This window comes from Carcharhinus amblyrhynchos, chromosome 25 (genome assembly GCF_965287045.1).
Source record: "Carcharhinus amblyrhynchos chromosome 25, sCarAmb.v2.hapA, whole genome shotgun sequence".
NCBI lineage: Eukaryota > Metazoa > Chordata > Chondrichthyes > Carcharhiniformes > Carcharhinidae > Carcharhinus > Carcharhinus amblyrhynchos.
The window spans coordinates 22,957,053-22,975,572 of NC_137348.1; the positions used below are offsets into that span (position 1 = coordinate 22,957,053).

Consider the following 18,520-nt stretch of genomic DNA (forward strand, 5'->3'; position numbering starts at 1 on the left):
CGTATACTATCCAATGAGAATGTGTGGCACATATATTGAGATTGAGAAATCAAAGCCAAGCTCAACATCTGTAGAAGAATCTCAGGGTTACTAGAAAAGATGGTGCAGCCATTTCACCAGCTACCAAGAGTAATACAGATGCTAGAATTTACTTATTATGTTTCACTAGTAAGAGAACAAATTACAGGTAGGTCTGTACACAGAGGTGGAAAATTTAATGAGACAAATCAAAGTTGAAATCAAGGAAGCTGATGTGGCTGCGTAATTGCAGAGAGCTTTGGGTTGGTCAAAGGTCCTGCATAGATTCAGCACAAGGAGTCCTTCTATTCATGGAATGATATGCTACATTATGCTGAACACAATCAGGAGAATAATCTCATTTCTCCATTGATTTGTTATTATATATAAAATAGAAAGTCCACCTTTTATACTGTTAAAGGATTGCATAGGTAATCATTCCCAGTGGTGGAAGTTGGTGGGAGTCTGCCCTGGGCAGGAGACTCAGTTTTTGGATCCTGGCAGAACTTCAGGTACTGATTCTGAGGACAGATTTTCACTTTACTGGTATTGTGCAGGCGGTAGCTCTTGTTTTCTCACCTACCCAAGTCACCCTCCCACAGTCATGGCTCAGCTGGGAGAAGGAGAAAACAAAATGCAGTTTTTACAAACTGGAAATATCACTTGTCTGCTTGGATATTATACAAGCTTTCACTGCAGCTGACACAGGAAAATCTAGCCAGATGTCTTAAATACTGAAATAACATTGATGTTTCAAGATCTTGTATTATCTTTCAATGCTGCTTTTGTTTTACCCATCTCTTAGCACTTGGTCAACTATTTTTAAATTACCAATTGCAACCTTGTCTTCTGTGATGGTACAAGTGTGGATTTAGCATCAGATTAATTATACTTTTATCTTTGGAAATTAAAATACCAGTCAGAAACCCTTAATCAGTCACATAGGCACCAAGTCTGTCTTGTGATCATGATAGAACAGTGTTGGTTTGGTTAGTTTGGTGGTTCAACTATTCTCCATGCAGAAGCAACTATACTAAATGCATATAGGTAAGTTTGAAATTGTAGGCAATGCAGAATAGCAAAGGAAACTGCCTTTTGCAGTGCAATATGGAAATGGTATTCAGAGTAGCTCAAACCATATTATCTCTTTTTCTCACTTGGCGCTTACCAATTTCTTGCATGTGTTTTGCGCTATATCAATTTGATCTCTTCTGTTTTCTCCTCCATGAAAGAACTGAGGTACAGAATGAGCCTTATATGCAGCACAGGCGGGGGAGATCATGTGGCTTGCATGGCTACTGCAAGGATGAAAAGTCTTAAATGGACAGTCTTGCAATCTTCCCCCGTTTGGGTGATGGCTTAATCATTTGTATTTGGAGGATGAAGTATGTTGAAAGAATGAAGAAGACCATACAGAAGGTAAGCAATTTAACATTACCTACCTTGGTAGGGTCTTCAACATTCTTCAAGTTATGTTCTCTGCATGCCAAGCTCTTAACCAATCCTCTCCTATGCTATCTGATTTGCAATTGAGAATTTATACTTTTTGCATTTTCTCCTGAAATCAAAGGCTTATTTTTAAGTCCACAGTCCCTGCAGGCAGCTTCACTTGCCTAGCTCTTAAAATTATATTCAGTATGTATATATGCAGTCTCAGTAATATCCCTCAATGTTACATAAAGCTAAAAGGGGTGGCTTGTGCACCAGATTTAACAACATTAACCTGGTTTCTCAATGTAGACTTACACAGGGAAATGGATCATTATCCAATTTATGATCATGATGTTGAGGAAAATAATTTTTCAAACTGGCTTTTATATTTGCAACCATATGATTTTGAATAATGTGTAGGAATTGCTGAGTTTTGCTGAATTAACCAGACAGACAGAGCAGTAAGTGAATTACATTAATATCAGAGGTAAATAATGTTTCTGAACTTATTGTTAATACTCATTGTGATGACATTACAGTTCAACAGAGCCTTGTTCTCCAAGGCACAAATTTGTTATTATGTTCATCATTGGCCCCCACTGGGAAAAAAATGACCCCCATAACAAATGGCAATGAAATCATGAAAGGATGGAGAGAACAGCATGCTTCATGCCTCTTGAACTTGAAAGTTGTGATCTCCAATTTATCCACTGTTAACCTTTTAGAGTTTTCTATCAAGCAGTGGTAGTAAGACCAGAAGAAAATCTGAATATCTGTTTTCTTCACCCAGTGGAATGGATGCCCAAGAGAATAGCTGAAGAACAGAAGAGCAAGCATTACTCTATGCATGGACTTTGACACTGCTTTTTTTTAGTACTTAAAGCTTTTAGAACATTTTGTTTGTTAATTTGAAAACAGTTCAATATATAAACTTAATTTTCTATTTGAAGAGACCAATCCGAACATTTGCTAATGATGATCGACATGTCATGGCAAAACATTCCTCGGTGTATCCTTCCCAAGAAGAGCTTGAAGCTGTGCAGAATATGGTTTCAACAGTGGAGTGTGCACTGAAACATGTATCGGACTATTTGGATGAAAGTAATTTGCAATCAGTTAACACAGATGAAGGTGAAGATGAGGCTGCAGATGCGAAGAAAAGTGGCACATCAGAAAGCAATACAAAGTAAGTTGTTGCCAGTTTTGCTGAAGAGCTTTTCCCTGTCTTTTCTGTACAGCAGAAATATTTTAATTGATTCTCATATTAGCGTCAGTGCAAGAGTGTTGTGCTGATTTATTAGATTTTCATCCACATCATTTGTTGTTTGGTTGCTGACAAATTGCAATTTTCAGTTTCAAAATTTGATCATTTTTTAAACAGGTTCTCTAGCCCATAAAGCTAATCAAATTTCTAAGTTCCAATAGCGTATGATAATTTTAACCGTGAGCAGACAAAATTGTACTGTGTCATTTAAAGTAGAAAGTTACTTACTTCCAAGGTCATGGATTCTAAATTTATTTTCCAGTCCAATTATTTAGAAATGTACAACAGGGTCTAGTTCTGGAAAATGAAATGAGGTGAGTGGAGCATGTTTGAAAAGCTGTGATCACAATATAATTAAATGTAAATTTGTTATAGAAAGGGACAATGGCAAAGTAACATAACTGGAAAAGGGCTGATTTGAATGAGTTGAAAAGAGAAGTGGCCCAGATGGATTAGATAAAGAAATTGTCCTCTGAAATAGAATTAAGCAATGGAAGCCCTTCAAAGATGAGACTGCCAATGAAGATCAAACATGCTAAAGTGAAATGCTCTGCATACTGGAAATTAAAGTAAAAACAGAAAATGTTGGAAATGTTGAGCAGATCTGGCAGCGTCCTTTGAGAAAGAAACAAAGTTAATAGGCCCGATTTTCCCCCAAAAATTCTAAGTGCTGAATTGGTGAGAAAAATGGTGTAATTCACGATTGATTTTCAGTGGAAGTTCAAACTTGAATCTCCCACACTCTGCAATGCAGAGGGCAGAATCAGAAACATGAATCTCATCAAAATCTCCAGCCCTGACGGACCTATCTGCAGAGTGGCAGCGGGACCCTCACCAATCACCCTCTTGGCCCTGCCTCTAGTCCCTGCCCACTTGGCACTACCTGATGTCCAGTGGGCAGTGCCAGTGTGTCCCCTGGGCATGGGCTCTTTGCCCTTGGGCAGTGCCAGGACAGCCTGTTCCGAAAGCTTGTGGCATTTGCTACAAATAAACTTGCTGGATTTTAAGCTGGTGTTGTGGGATTTCTTTCTGCTAGTGCCAGGCAGCACAAGCTGGCACTGACAGGGTGTCCATGCCCAGGGGACACCAGCCCCCTGCCACCTGACCCCCTGGGGGGGTTCCAATTGTCCACCCCGCTTCACTCTGGCAGGGTCTCCTGCTAGTTCCCCGCAAGTGGGGAGCTACTCTAAATCCCATTGGACTGAAACACTCCTGACAGGTTGGGAGATGCTATCAGGCCTGGAGAATTCTATGCCAAGCCCAATAATGACATTTAAATAACATTAAAAAAGATTTAAATCACTTATCTGTCTTCCCCCCTCCCCAGATTCCAGCACGATCCCGACTGCACCTGCACTCCTGTTGTGGGAGATGTACATGCGTCGGGAACCATTGCGCGAATCTTACAAAATGGCCAACATGCGCATCTCCCAACCCGACGTGCCAAAAAATCTGCGCCTCAGGATGGGAGAATCGGGCCCAATTTTTCAGGTGTGTGACAGGTTCAGCTGAAATGTCACATACCTGAAAGGTTAACCCTGTTCCTCCCAGGTTGATCATATTCCTGTGACAGAAAGAAAGGGTATCCAAAGTTACAAAGAACGACACAGCACGGGAACAGGCCCTTCAGCCCAGCAAGCCCACGCTGCCATTTTAACATTATGAGTGCCCTTCTCTATCTATGACCTTTGTCTACACCTATTGGGGAAGATTGAGGGAAGCCTAATTTAGGGACAATTTGTTACACCAATCAGCCTAAGAGCATGTTTTTGGGGTGTGGGAGGAAACCAGAGCACCCGGAGAAAACCCACGCAATCACAGGGAGAATGTGCAAACTCCCACAGACGCTGGCCCAAATCCATGTATCTGAACAGCAAACAGTGATAGTCACTGAGCTGTCATGTTGCCCATCAGATGGTCCAGTTCAAGCGTACACTAACGACGTGAAGCACTAGTCAACTCTCGAAGCAACATCCAAGAGCAGCCCTCGCACGACCGACTGCGTGTATGCCCCTTGTTGGACAACAAGGCGGACCGAATCACCTGTCAAGTAAAAGAAAAGACATCAATAAGCGTGCAAAACTTAGACATTTACAGAATCCCCAGAAGCTCAGAAGTAAGACAAGTAGCCATGAAATATGTTGGAAGGTCCGTAGGAGTCAGTTGATTCCCAGGGATGTCCCAAGGCTCTTGATCTTTATTCAGAACAGTCTCCTGTATCCCTCCATCTCTGATCCGCTCATGTGCCTATCTAAGTAAGCCTTAAACAACTCTAGCATGCCTGCCTCCACCACCCTACTTGGCAGTGCATTCAGGGCCCCCACCACCCTTTGTGTGGAAAAACCTCCCTTTAACATCCGAATTATACCTTGCCCCCCTCACCCTAAGCCCGTGGCCCCTAGTAATTTTTGTATCCAGCCTAGGAAAAAGCTTACCTCTGTTCACTCTATCTATACCCTTCATAATCTTATACACCTCTATTACATCTCCCCTCATTCTCCACCATTCTAAGGAGTTCTATGACTAGTAGAAAAAATTGAGATTACAGTAAAAAAGCTGGGACTCTGATAAATGAGGATGATAAGTGTCAGGTTCATTCAAAAAAAGCAAGCAAAATATAGAAAGTGCAGAAGAGAACTTATGAGGGAATAACATAGGTTAAGAGAGCACGTGTGTAAAGATTAGCAGGAAACACAAAAGGGAATGCTATGATCTTATGTAAACATGGAGAGCAAACAAATAATCAAAAGGAAGAATGGTTCCAACTTAGAGCAAATAGGAAATGATCTTGTGGGAACAGAAGACATGACCAAGTACTTTGTATCTGTCTACACAAAACAAGAAAATGCTGTCAAAGTCACATTAAAGGAGGTGGGGCAAGAGGAATTGAATAGGATAAATAATAGCAGCGTTTAATGGAATCGCAGTGCTCAAAATAGAAAACTAATTTGGTCCAGGTGGGATACATCCCAGGCCATTAAGGAACAAGCATCGGAAAAGTGGAAAGTCTGGCCACTTTCTTCCAATCCTCTTTTAATATGGGAGTGGCATAAGATACTGGAGAATTGAAAGTATTATATTCCTATTCTAAAAAGGGTAAGGGGATAAACATGGTAATTCTAGATCAATCAACTTGATGTCAGCGGTGTGGAAACTTCTAAAAATCATAATCAGGGGAAAAATTAATTGTTACTTGGATGAACAAGGGGTACTAAATTGTAACCAACATGGATTTTTTTAGTGTAAATTGTGCCTGATAAACTCGATCAAGCATTTGATGAAATAATGGAGAGAGCTGATGTCATGTATATGGACTTAAATGCTGCATAATAGACTTGGAGCAAGATTAAAACCCAGGGATTAAAAAAGTACTGAAACATGGTACAAAATGGACTACAAAACTGACAAGCAGAGAGTAGTGATGTACATTTTTTCCAGATTAGAGGGAACTATGGTGATATCCCAAAGGTTTTATATTGGGGCCAAAATTTGTTTTGATACATATTAATGATCTGGACCTGAGCATATATCCTGAGTTTGCAAATGATGGATAACTTGGAATTGCAGTAAAGAGTGAGGAGGAAGACAGACAGATTAATGAAATGCGCAGGTCCGTGGCAGATGAAATTTGATACTGGAGTATAAAGTGAAAGATTTCAGAAAGTAGAAGGAGGAGAGGGAACATAAATTAAATGATACAATTCTAATAATGCTGCAGAACAGAAGAGATGTTGTGATTTACAAATGTAAATCTTTGAAGTTGGCAGGAAATGCCAATAAGGCTGGTTAACAAATGCAGCCAAGATAATGGATTTTATGAACACAAAGTACAAAAGCAAGCAAATGCTAAATTATTATAAATCACTGTTATGCCAATCTGAAATAAAGTATTATGTCTAATTCTTGGCATCACAATTTAGGAGAAAGTACAGAAGAAATATTATTAGCATGGCATCAGGAAAGAGGAACTTTGTGAAAAGTATCGCTGAGAAAAGATATTTCTCAAAGCTTTTCATCTTGCACTCATCAGGACAATTGCAAAAATGTCAGGGGGAGCAACACTTTATACTATATGAGAAGAGAGTGCTGACTGGTTGGTGGGCAAGTGTCTTTTTTCAACAGTACTCAAGGGTGGCATGGTAGCACAGTGATTAGCACTGCTGCTTCACAGCTCCAGGGACCTGTGTTCGATTCCCGGCTTGGGTCACTGTGAAGAGTTTGCACATTCTCCTCGTGTCTGCGTGGATTTCCTCCGGATGCTCTGGTTTCCTCCCTGAGGAAGTGCCAGATGGAGTTTAACCCTGATAAGTGTGAGGTGATTCATTTTGGTAGGACAAACTTGTATACGGATTACAGGGACAACAGCAGGGTTCTAAGGAATGTGGAGGAACAGAGAGAACCTGGAGTTCATATCCACAGATCCTTGACGGTTGCCACTCAAGTGGATAGAGCCATGAAGAAGGCTTATAGTATATTAGCGTTTATTAACAGCGGGGTTTGAGTTTAAGAGCCGTGGGGTTATGCTGCAACTATACCGGATGTTGGTGAGACCAACGTGGAATATTGTGTTCAGTTCTGGTCACCTCACTATATGAAGGATGTGGAAGCATTGGAGAGAATGTAGAGGAGATTTACCAGGATGCTGCCTGGTTTGGAGGGTAGGTCTTATGAGGAAAGGTTGAGGGAGCTGGGGCTTTCCTCTTTGGAGCAAAGGGGGATGAGAGGCTACTTAATAGAAGTTTATAAGATGATGAGAGGGATTGATAGAGTGGACATGCAGAGACGATTTCCTCGGGTGGATACAGCTGTTACTAGGGGGCATAACTATAAGGTTCATGGTGGGAGATAAAGGACGGATGGCCGAGATAAATTCTTCATTCAGGTCGGGGTGTGGAATAGACTGCCTGATGTGATAGTGGAGTCAAACACTTTAGGAACTTTCAAGGTTGTTGGATAGGCACATGGAGCACTCCAGAATTATAGGGAGGGGATAGCTTGATCTTGGGATTGGACATAGCTCGGCACAACATTGAGGGCCGAAGGACCTGTACTGTGCTGTAACATTCTATGTTTAGTCCAAAGATGTGCAGGTTAGGTTGATTGGCCATGCTAAAATTGCCCCTTTAGTGTCCTGAGATGAGTAGGTTAGAGGGATTAGCAGGTAAATGCGTGGGGATATGGGGTTAGGGCCTGGGTGGGATTGTGGTTGGTGCAGACTCGATGGGCCAAATGGCCTCTTTCTGCACTGAAAGATTTCCGTGAGTTCTATGATTCTGTACTACCAAACAACTATATGTGAAAATGTCTAAAGAAGGTTGAGAGCCTCAGTAGCAGTGCTTGTCCACAGTTCCCTGAAGGCAACAAAGCAGGTTAATAGGGTAGTTAAGGCATACAGGACATTTGCCTTTATCAGTCATGGCACAGATTCATCTGACGAAGGAGCAGCGCTCCGAAAGCTAGTGGCGTTTGCTATCAAATAAACCTGTTGGACTTTAACCTAGTGTTGTGAGACCTCTTACTGTGCTTACACAGATTATAAGAGCAGGGATGTTATGCTGGAGCTGTATAAAACTTTGGTTAGGCTGCAGCTGGAGTACTGTGTGCTGTTCTGATTGTCTCACTATAGGAAAGATGTGATTGCATTGAACATAAGAACATAAGAAATAGGAGCAGGAGTAGGCCATCTAGCCCTTCGAGCCTGCCCCACCATTCAATAGGATCATGGCTGATCTGTCGTGGCTCAGTTCCACTTTCCCGCCCTCTCCCCATAACCCTTAATCCCCTCGCTTATCAAAAACCCATCAACCTGCGTCTTAAAAATATTTAGCGAGGCAGTCTCCACCACTTCAACGGGCAGAGAATTCCAGAGATTCACCACCTTTGAGTGAAGAAGTTCCTCCTCAACTCCGTTCTAAACCGCTCCCCCTTTATCTTGAGGCTGTGCCCCCTAGTCCTACTGTCCTTTCTGAGCGGGAAGAGTCTCTCCACCTCTATCCGCGCAATTTGCCATTCCACCAATCTTGGTGTCATCAGCAAATTTCGACATCATACACTCGGTCCCCTCCTCCAGATCATCTATATAAATGGTAAATAGCTGAGGCCCCAGCACCGACCCCTGGGGCACTCCACTAGTCACCAACCGCCAATCTGAATAGCACCCATTGACCCCCACTCTCTGCCTCCTATTTGACAACCAATCCTCTATCCACGCTAACACCCTACCCCCAACTCCATGCCCCCTTACCTTCTGCTATAACCTCTTGTGAGGTACCTTGTCAAACGCCTTCTGAAAATCAAGAAAGACCACATCCACCGGCTCTCCTCTATCCACCGCCCTAGACACATCCTCATAGAACTCCAATAAATTTGTCAGACACGACGTCCCCTTAATGAAACCGTGCTGCATCTGCTCTATCAAGCAAGTCCCCTCAAGATGCCTCGCTATTTCCTCCTTGATGACGGATTCTAACATTTTACCTACAACAGACGTTAAACTAACTGGCCTATAATTTCCTGCCTTTTGCCTGCCATTGGAGAAGGTGCAGAAGAGATTCACCAGGATGTTGCCTGGGATGGAGAATTTAAGCTTTCAATAGAGGCTGGATAGACTTGGTTTTCTTTTTAAGAGCAGAGAAGGCTGAGGGGAGGGAACCTGATTGAGGGGATGGGCAAGGTGGATAGGAAGCAGCTGTTCCCCTTAGTTAAAGGGTCAATAACAAAGGGGCATAATTTTAAGGTGAGGAACAGAAGTTATGAGGGATCTGCGGAAAACTTGTTTCACCCAGAGGTTGGTGGGAGTCTGGAATGCACTGCCCAGGAGGGTAGTAGAGGTGGGAAACTTCACAGCTGTTAAAAAGTATGGAGATGAGCACTTGCAGTGTCATATCATTCAAGGCTATGGGCCAAGTGCTGGAAAGTGGGATGAGTGTAGAATTAATGTAGTTTTGTTGTCGCACTAAATAGGCTGAAGCGCCTCCGAATGACTATGACTCTACATGAAATAATAGTTGAAGTAGTTCAATAGTAAATTTCAAAAGGGAATTAAATATATTTGATGAAAACTTTACAGACTGTAAGATTTTATATATTAGAAAATTGTACATTTGAAAGCTTCAAAAGAATTCACTATTCAAAGGGCTAATTCTTCTAGCTTTTTCATAAAAGATTTTACTTTTCCCTTTTTGGATGAAAAACAAATCACATAATTGATCATTGTTTTGACAGTGAGCAAAGTGGTCGAGTCTTGTGTGGTGTGATGAGAATTGGATTGGTTGCGAAGGGTTTGCTGATAAAGGGAGACCTGGATTTGGAGCTGGTGTTAATGTGTAAAGAAAAACCAACCGAGAAGTTACTAAACACAGTGCATAACAATCTACCAATACAAATTCAGGTGAGTTCCAGATAATTTGCTGTGCTTGATAGGAAAATGTACAGTGCATAAATTGAAGTGATGTGTGACTCTGCATGATTGAAAATGTTAGCTTTAGTCTATGTTAAACACTATGGGCGACGGAATGTTGCCATAATTTGTCGAGTGTGTCAAACTCTGATTGAAAACTGGCGGATATCTCTCCAGATGCACAGCCGAGTTTTCAGACCAGGCCATAGGACAAAAAAAAAGTTCTGGGAGGGTGTAGTTTACTGTGGTAAGGCAGGGACTGATAAAGCAAGGCTGGCTCCACAGAGATCAGAGCATCGTCTTTAAAGGATGCCCTGATCAACATGAAAAATAACCTTCCTCATATATATTGTCTTTTTTTGCCCCAAATTTGAGAAGTGAAAAAATAGTTATTTGGAACAGAGAGGTTTTAGTGCAGTACAGGCTGAAGAGCTGGGAGAAAGTCAGCTTATTCAGGGGAATACGTAAGATTGCGTGGTGCTATTCGAGGAAGCATTGAGAAGAGTGTTTGTTTCCCTCACCACCACCTGTCCCAAAATCACATCGTGAAAATTTTAGTATTTCTTCTAATTCCTGTTAGTGGGACTTGGACACAAATTGGAATTACTACAATATTTGCTTTATGCCTTTATTTCAATGATTTTCTGCTACATAGAAATTACATCCCAGAAAAAGGCTGTTTGGCCTATCTTATCTATGCTGGCATTTATGAGCCTCCTCCCACTCTATTGCCATTAATCCTATCGTCATATCAGAGCTGGCTATCTCTATAGTTCCAATTTAACTAATATATCCATAGACATACATCCTTTTTCGTCTGAAGTTACCTAGCTCCCCCTTAAATGCTTCAATACGTTTCTCCACAACGACTCTATTTTTGTTTGTTCATGGGATGTGAGCATGACTGGCTGGGCCAACATTGGCTCATCCTTAATTGCCCTTGAACTGAGTGGTTTGCTAGACCATTTCAGTGGGCACTTAAGAGTCAACTGGTGTGGGTCTGGAGTCACATGTGGGCCAGACGGGTAAAGATGCAGATTCAGATTTCCTTCCCTAAAGGGACAGTAGGTGGGTTTTTACAACGATCAACAATTGTTTCATAGTCATCCATATTTTAATACCAGATCTTTACTGAATCAACTTTAACAATCTGCTATGACGGGATTTGAACCCATGCACCCAGAGCCAACAGCTCTGACAAAGGATTATAAAATCCCTACAACACAGAAGGCGGCCATTTGGCATTCTGCACCGACAACAATCCCATCCAGGCCCTATCCCCATAACCCCATATATTTACCCTGCTGGTCCCCTGACACTAAGGGGCAATTGAGCATGGTCAATCATCTTAACGTGCACATCACTGGACTGTGGGAGGAAACCAGAGCACCTGGCAGTAACCCATGCAGACACGGGGAGAATGCAAACTCCTCACAGTCACCCGAGGATGAAATTGAATCCGTGTCCCTAGTGCTGAGGCAGCAGTGCTAGCCACTGTGCCACCCATCCACACTCGAAATGTTAGCTCTACTCTCTTTCCACAGATGCTGTCAGACTTACTGAGATTTTTTTTGTTTTTGTCCATAGACCAATACCTTGGATCTCTGCCCAATACCACTACGCCATCATTCCCACCCAAATATGCTACTAGTTGTAGAGTTTGATGCCAGTAGTTTAATATTAGCAAGAGATTTTATATGAGGTAGTTAGCATGTTGTTTTTCCTTTCTCGTTAACCGTTCTCCTAAATTCTGCATTGGATTTGTTAGTAGCTCATAATTAGGACCCCATCGTGGCCAATTTTTCCTGGTAGCTGTAACCCCTCATTCCTGATATCATCATTTTAATTCTGTTGCATCTTTACCAGCGCCTCTAAGTTCTTTATGTAATATGGAGACCTCAGTTGTTCACAGTGCTCTGTTGGGCTGTTAGGGACCAGACTAGAAACTCAAAGGTACATAATAAATTTAACCTGGACTTCAACATTTTCTGATTATGGCATCTTTGCGAACATAAGATGTTTCACTCCAGGTGATTCTGTTAACCCACTGAAAAGCTTTTATCAAAACAAACTTTATTTATGAACACGGTGAGAATATAAAAAAAATTAACTCAACTTTTACCACTTTAAATATTAAACATGACAAGTTTTAATTCTTAACAGCTGGCTATCTCTGTAGTTCCAATTTAACTAATATCTCCATAGACATACGTCCTTTCTTCAGAACCAGTTAGCACCAAAAACAGAAATGCTCACATGAATGCTAGATTTCCAGCATATTAACACCTCCGGACAGAGATCCAGAAGACAAGAGTCTTCTGACTTCCATGCAGCAATCTTCAAGAAAGATCTAATTTCAAACAACAGAATTTCAGGGAAAGATCTCTCTTCAAGCAGCAAAACTTCAAAGAGGCCTATTTTCTGGCAGATCCGAGTTTCCAAATCGTTTCCAAATCTAGCAAGAAAAAGGACTACTTCTTAGTACAGTCCCCAAGCAGCAGCTGAATTGGTTTCTCTCTCTGAGCCTAGCCATGCCCAGTCACATGACTTATTCAGTCAAAACCCTAATCAAACCCCTCTCTGAAAAAAACCAAGGGGAAAATACTAAACTATCAACAACCCTGCATTAATCCAGATTACAACAAACATTCTAGAAATAAAAATCAATTATGCTAATACAGTAACAACAAAGGATGCCAGCTACAGACAAAGTGAAACCAAATGGAATTACCTGCTTAAAAAAACCTACACAAGAAATATACCACACATACATTTCTTAAAGGCCCTGTATCGTATCAGTGTGTTCTGAACAAGATTCCATGTAAGTTTGATAACAATGCCCTTGTATTTCAAATCTATTCCTCTTAAAATGTGTCCCACTGTTTTGTTTTAATTTTTAAAATGCTCTTGTTCTGAGGTTAAAGAGCCATTATAGCACAGAAAGAGGCCATTTGGCTGACTGAGTCAGTGCCAACTCTTTGTAGAATAACCCACGTTAATCCCACTACCCTGCTGTTATCCCCATAAATTTATTTCTTTCAGAAGCCCATCCAATTTGCTTTTTGAAACCTTTCATCATCTCCCTTTCCACAGTTTTCATAGGCAGATCATTACCAGACTCTGCATTAAAAGGTTATTCCTCGCGTCCTCCTGCATTTCTTGTCCAAAATCTTAAATCTGTCCCCTAGTGCTTATACCATATGATAATGAGAACAGCTTTTCTTTGTCTATGATATTGAAATCTGTCATAATCTTGAAAATCTCTCTCCTTCCACTGTTGTAAGGAAAAGAGTCCCAGCTTCTCCTAGCTAACATTGCAGCTAATACTTCATCCTTGGAACCATTCAAGTAACTCATCTCTGTACCCTCTCAAGGACTCATGTGTCTTTCCTAAAACGTGGTGACCAGAACTGGGTGCCATTCAAATGTTGTGACTGAACCAGAAGAGAAAATTATGTAAATAATCTTGAGCTCCACTGATAATTGTCAGTTGCATAAAATGAAATCATTTGGGGAAGCTAATATCTAGATTTAAACGATTGAAACAAAATCCATTTAGTGGCCAAATATGAATTAAATGGGCTATTGCTCAAGTACTTGAATCAAGTACTTGATTAAGTACTTTTAAAGGGACAGTTGCCCCTTTGATCAAGTACTTGTTGGTGACATGTCAAGGTTCCCTGGTTGCTACCTTATTACTGTCCTTAAAAATGTACGTCAGGGTTCATTGTGTTAAATACTGTCCAGGAAATATTTTCATCACTATTACCATTTATCCATACTATTAATTTCTCAATCTTTTCCAATTTTATTTTGATTTCACCAGTTTTTTAAAACATATTTGCAAAGCCATTAAAATTGACTGCCAGCCTTTTAAATAAAGGAATTTGAACTCTCTTGCTCACCATATGCGTGAACTAGAAAATTTTAAAGCTGACTGACGTTCTTCAGTAAAGAAAAACTGTAATTGTGATTGTTCCAATAAACTGGGCGAGCACGCTGCCTTTTTAAAACCATTTCTGAAGCTGTCTCTTCAATCAACAAGAACAATTTTAGGTTCATGCAATTTGTTATTCTAATTTTTAGCTCAGGAAAATCATGTACCTATTTATGTAACTATATTCAGTTAAAAACTTTCATCTTGCTTTTCAATGCAAAGAACAATGGTTGACAAGTTGATTTTAATTGTCCTATACAGTAAATAGTGAAATATAACATTACGTTTTCACCACGTAATTTGAATTGAAAGTGATACCCCTCTGCAAATGTCTTTGGGTATTTTTATGTTTATTAAATAAACTGTTTAAATTGTTTTTGGGAAAAAAGAGAATGAATGAGATTATTAGCTGTATGTTATACTGACTATTAATCAAGCTGTATGCTATTGCAGGCTAATGATCAATACAGTACCAAATAATTCTTGAAAACAAGTTAACATTTTTATTTATACATTGTGAAATTAATGTTTTGTAGAGTTGTTATGGGAAAATTTCAAGAGATGGCCGATTGTGTCTTAACTAAGACAATTCAAAACTCACGACAGATATCTCTGTATGAAAGACGTAACAAATTTATTAAACATAAAACATAAGACAGTACAATACAAATGTACAGCTGACTGGAGTCTGACAAAGGGTTAAACAGCTTTAAGGTCAGAGCTATAGAACTTCTCCAAAAGAACTCGATTACCGAGTCAAATACAGATCCATTATACTTTTTCATAATCAATAATTCCACCTTTCATTAGCTTAAAATCAATTCCATTTAACAGTTACACATCAATACAAATTTCTGTCAGATACCTCAGCCAATCATAAGATACTTAATAGCGTGGTGATATCTTATTCATCCAACTAATTCCAGATGTAGTTTCCCCTTGGCACAAACTAACTTTCTGTCGTTGGTAACAGTGACTCTACCACAATGGACATTTCCATTGGCTCACTGCCAAGTTGAACAGACATGTGTTCCTGCATCCAGGTTTCATATCTATTCTATGTCTGGGCAATGAGTTTTTAATGTTTAATATGTTTAATGTTGCATAATGCTCTTAGGAATGTCACCTGATAAAACTCTTTTCTCAGACCTTTTGGCTTTAAACTATTGACTCCGACCACCAAGCCTTTCGGTATCTTTGCTTGACCAAAGTGTACTTTTACATTGAAATATGTTTAAAATATCAGCATATATGTTTTAAGATCATAGTTAATTGTTTTGATTCACTTACTGCGTTCACATTTGTGTAAGTTGTTTGTGTTATCTTGCCCAGTAATCATTTAACTCTTTACTGATTCCTTGTCCTCAGAAAGACTGCATTCTGCTTATAAATTTATTAGCTGATTAGAAATCCCCTTCCAGAATACGTTACAATGACTCATAATCAAGCTGTATGCTATTACAGACTAATAATCAATACTGTACCAAACAATTCTTGAAGATGAATTAACATTTTTATTTATACATTGTGAAATTAATGTTTTGTATTTAATGAACAGTAATTCACCAGTAATAGCTTTTCAAAATGGATATGTATAGCTGAACACTTGTAACTTGAAGGTGCTTTATTTTAGTGTGGTTTGTTTTTATGCTGATGGGATGCACTAACCAATTTAAGTTCCATGAAGGAGTGCTTTGGATGAAGGGGAACCACTGGATGTAGTGCATTTAAATTTCTAGAAGGTAATTGATAAGGCACCACATCAAAGGTTACTGCGGAAAATATTGGCATGGATAGAAGATTGGCTGGATAACAGGTAGCAGAGAGTTGGCATAAGTGGGTCATTTTCTGGTTGGCATGGTATATTGAGTTTAATGTCACAGGGTTCAGTGATATTTGTAATTTATATAAATGACTTGGATGAAGGGATTAAGGGTATAATTACCAAAGTTAAGTGGGGAAGTAAATTGTGAAGAGGACATGATTTAAATGAGTGGATAAAGATCTGGCAAATGGAGTATAATGTGAGAAAATGTGAAATAGTCCTTTTTAGCGGGATGAAAAAAAGAAACATCTTATCCAAATAGCGAGAGATTGCAGAGCTCTGAGATTCAGAAGGATCCAATGCATAAATCACAAAAAGCTGTATACAGATACAGCAAGTAAATAGGAAAGCTAATAGAATGTTATTGTTCATTGTGGGGGGAAACTGATTACGAAAGTAACAAGGTTATTCTTCTGTGATTCATGTCAGCAATACTGGCCAGAATTTTCCAGCTTCACATTGGCAGGATTTTCTGGTCCCGCTGGTGGCACACCCCCTGCTGCAGGTTTCCTGGTAATGTAGGGTGGCTTCAATGGGAAATCCCATTAACAGTGGTAGGACCAGAAGATCCCACCATCAGTGAATGGTGCGCTGCCTCCTCCGGCAGGGAAAAACAGAGGGGAATGCAAAGAATCTAGTCCATTGTGTATAGTAATGAACATCATATTCAAGGAAAAAAATGCATTAAAAGCAGTTCAGAAAGATTTACTAGACTGATACCTAGAATGAGCTGATTGTCTTATGAGGAAAGGTTGCACAAGTTAAGCTTGTATTCAGAAGAATAAGAGTGATTTGTTTGAAATCTTTAAGATCCTGAGAGGTCTTGACAGAGTGGATGTGGAGAGGGATTTTCCTCACGGTCGCCTATTTCAGATGAAGTTGAGGAGAATTTTGTTCTCTGAGGTCATGAATCTTTAGTAGGCAGAAATGTAGGTTGTAATTATGATCAGATCAGCCTTGATCTTATTGAATCAAGTACAAGTTCAAAGGGCCGAGTGGACTACTTCTGCTACTAATGTGTATGTTCGTACGTTACTGTTTTGCAACATACAGATGTTGCAGAAGCAAACTTGTCTTTTTGGAGATGTGAATATGAAGGGCCATCTTTTGTTTCTTCAGATTAAAATTTGATTTGTCTATATCTTTAAATGTTAATACCTTTAGAAACTTTCAGAAGAAAAATATGAAGTTGAGAAATGTGTGGAAGAAGCAGCAATTACTGTTCAAAATACAAAAGAACCCAAGTTGACACTGAAGATTATTCTGAGTTCGCCAGTGGTGAGAGATGAAATGGAAAATAAAGAAGATGGAGGTATATTGAGCCGCATTTTTCAGATATGTGTTACAGTTTTATGATGTTGTTTGCTTGTAAGACTTCTGTGGTCTTGCAGAGCAGGTTTGAACAAACCTTGAAAATAAACTTTGCAGCTTCAGCGGTCACTTTCAGCAAAGCGTGCAGATCTTTCTCTTTTTAAAAAATATACAAAAATCAAAGAGTTACTTCTCCAGAAATTTAAACATAGATCTTAACTTTTATGATTTCTGAACAGATTATGAATACATAATATTGAAATACAGCAGGGTCTTAAAAGTAGTGTACTCCATATGTGAAAGGTGTACTGCTCCATTACGTTTAATTACCTGTCTACTGCACATTCACAGAACATGTTCTGACCGTGTAAATGTAAGACTTGCTGCATTTTTAATAGTTTATTTAGTATCAATATTGCCCCATCTCAGTGCTGCAAAAATAAAAGTAAACAATATACTTAAATGCAGAGCAATCTATTTCAATTTGTATGTATTCAAAAATATAAAACTGAGAATTATAGACTCTAAATGTATTTGTATGTTTGAGGAGGGTAATTAATGTTTGTGCAGATGATTAAAAATATGTAATGGTATGTTTGACATAGCACTCTTAGCCCATGCAATTGTGTTTATAGCTCTAACTATCAATAGCAAGATTTATAAAATATCAATGCTGAAACAGACTTTATTATGATATACAATATCTTAAGACTTTGAGGTTTAATTTGTTAAGCACAGACCACATTTTCCAATTCTGATTTTATAAAAAGTAATGCACTGTTCTTGTGGTATGCATAACTTACAAGAATAGGACTTTGAACCCACAAAGAGCATTCAATATTCAAACAGTCCCTTCAATATTACTATCTTCAAGTATGCCTTAAGTATGCTTATTTAAAATGCATGGAGCTTGTAACAGCACTGAGATTGGGAAAGAAAAATAACTGGTAAGAATAAAGTAGTATGTGTTAATTTGGTTTTATTGTTTACTTGTAGGATTTTTTTTTAATTTAGCCACCAAAGCGTGTCAGTGATAGTTTGTTGAGCCTTACTGGACAATGTCAGACCTTTGACCAACTGGCCGCTCTCTGTCATGGGAATGGAGGCAGCTGTGCCCACCTGGGCAGGAGGGGACTCCCTGTTGCTGTTCTCCCCATTTCTAGACTTGCTACAAGTCCCTTCAGTAATTCTACTACTGTTCAGCAAGAAATTATGGTATGAAAAGATGTATGCTGAGAAACTCAGAAGGAATTTTTAAACACTATGAGGAATAATAATTGATTTAAGTACACATTAGTTGCCAAAGTTAATACCATCCAAAATTTCCTGCCACAC

The 18,520-nt window shown here is 39.5% G+C and overlaps 1 protein-coding gene across 9 annotated transcripts in view; it reads left to right on the top strand.

The window, feature by feature from the left end:
* strbp (spermatid perinuclear RNA binding protein) overlaps nt 1–18,520 on the top strand; it is a 168,305-nt gene that overhangs the window by 94,038 nt on the left and 55,747 nt on the right. For 8 of the 9 annotated variants that reach the window (XM_080212031.1, XM_080212029.1, XM_080212030.1 and 5 more), the window contains 4 exons: nt 1,251–1,437; nt 2,400–2,635; nt 9,938–10,103; nt 17,039–17,186. In XM_080212031.1, coding sequence (XP_080068157.1) covers nt 1,339–1,437; nt 2,400–2,635; nt 9,938–10,103; nt 17,039–17,186 — 649 coding nt within the window. In that variant the 5' untranslated portion in view covers nt 1,251–1,338. The remainder of the gene's footprint in view (nt 1–1,250; nt 1,438–2,399; nt 2,636–9,937; nt 10,104–17,038; nt 17,187–18,520) is intronic. The other variant, XM_080212036.1, reaches the window with a different exon arrangement.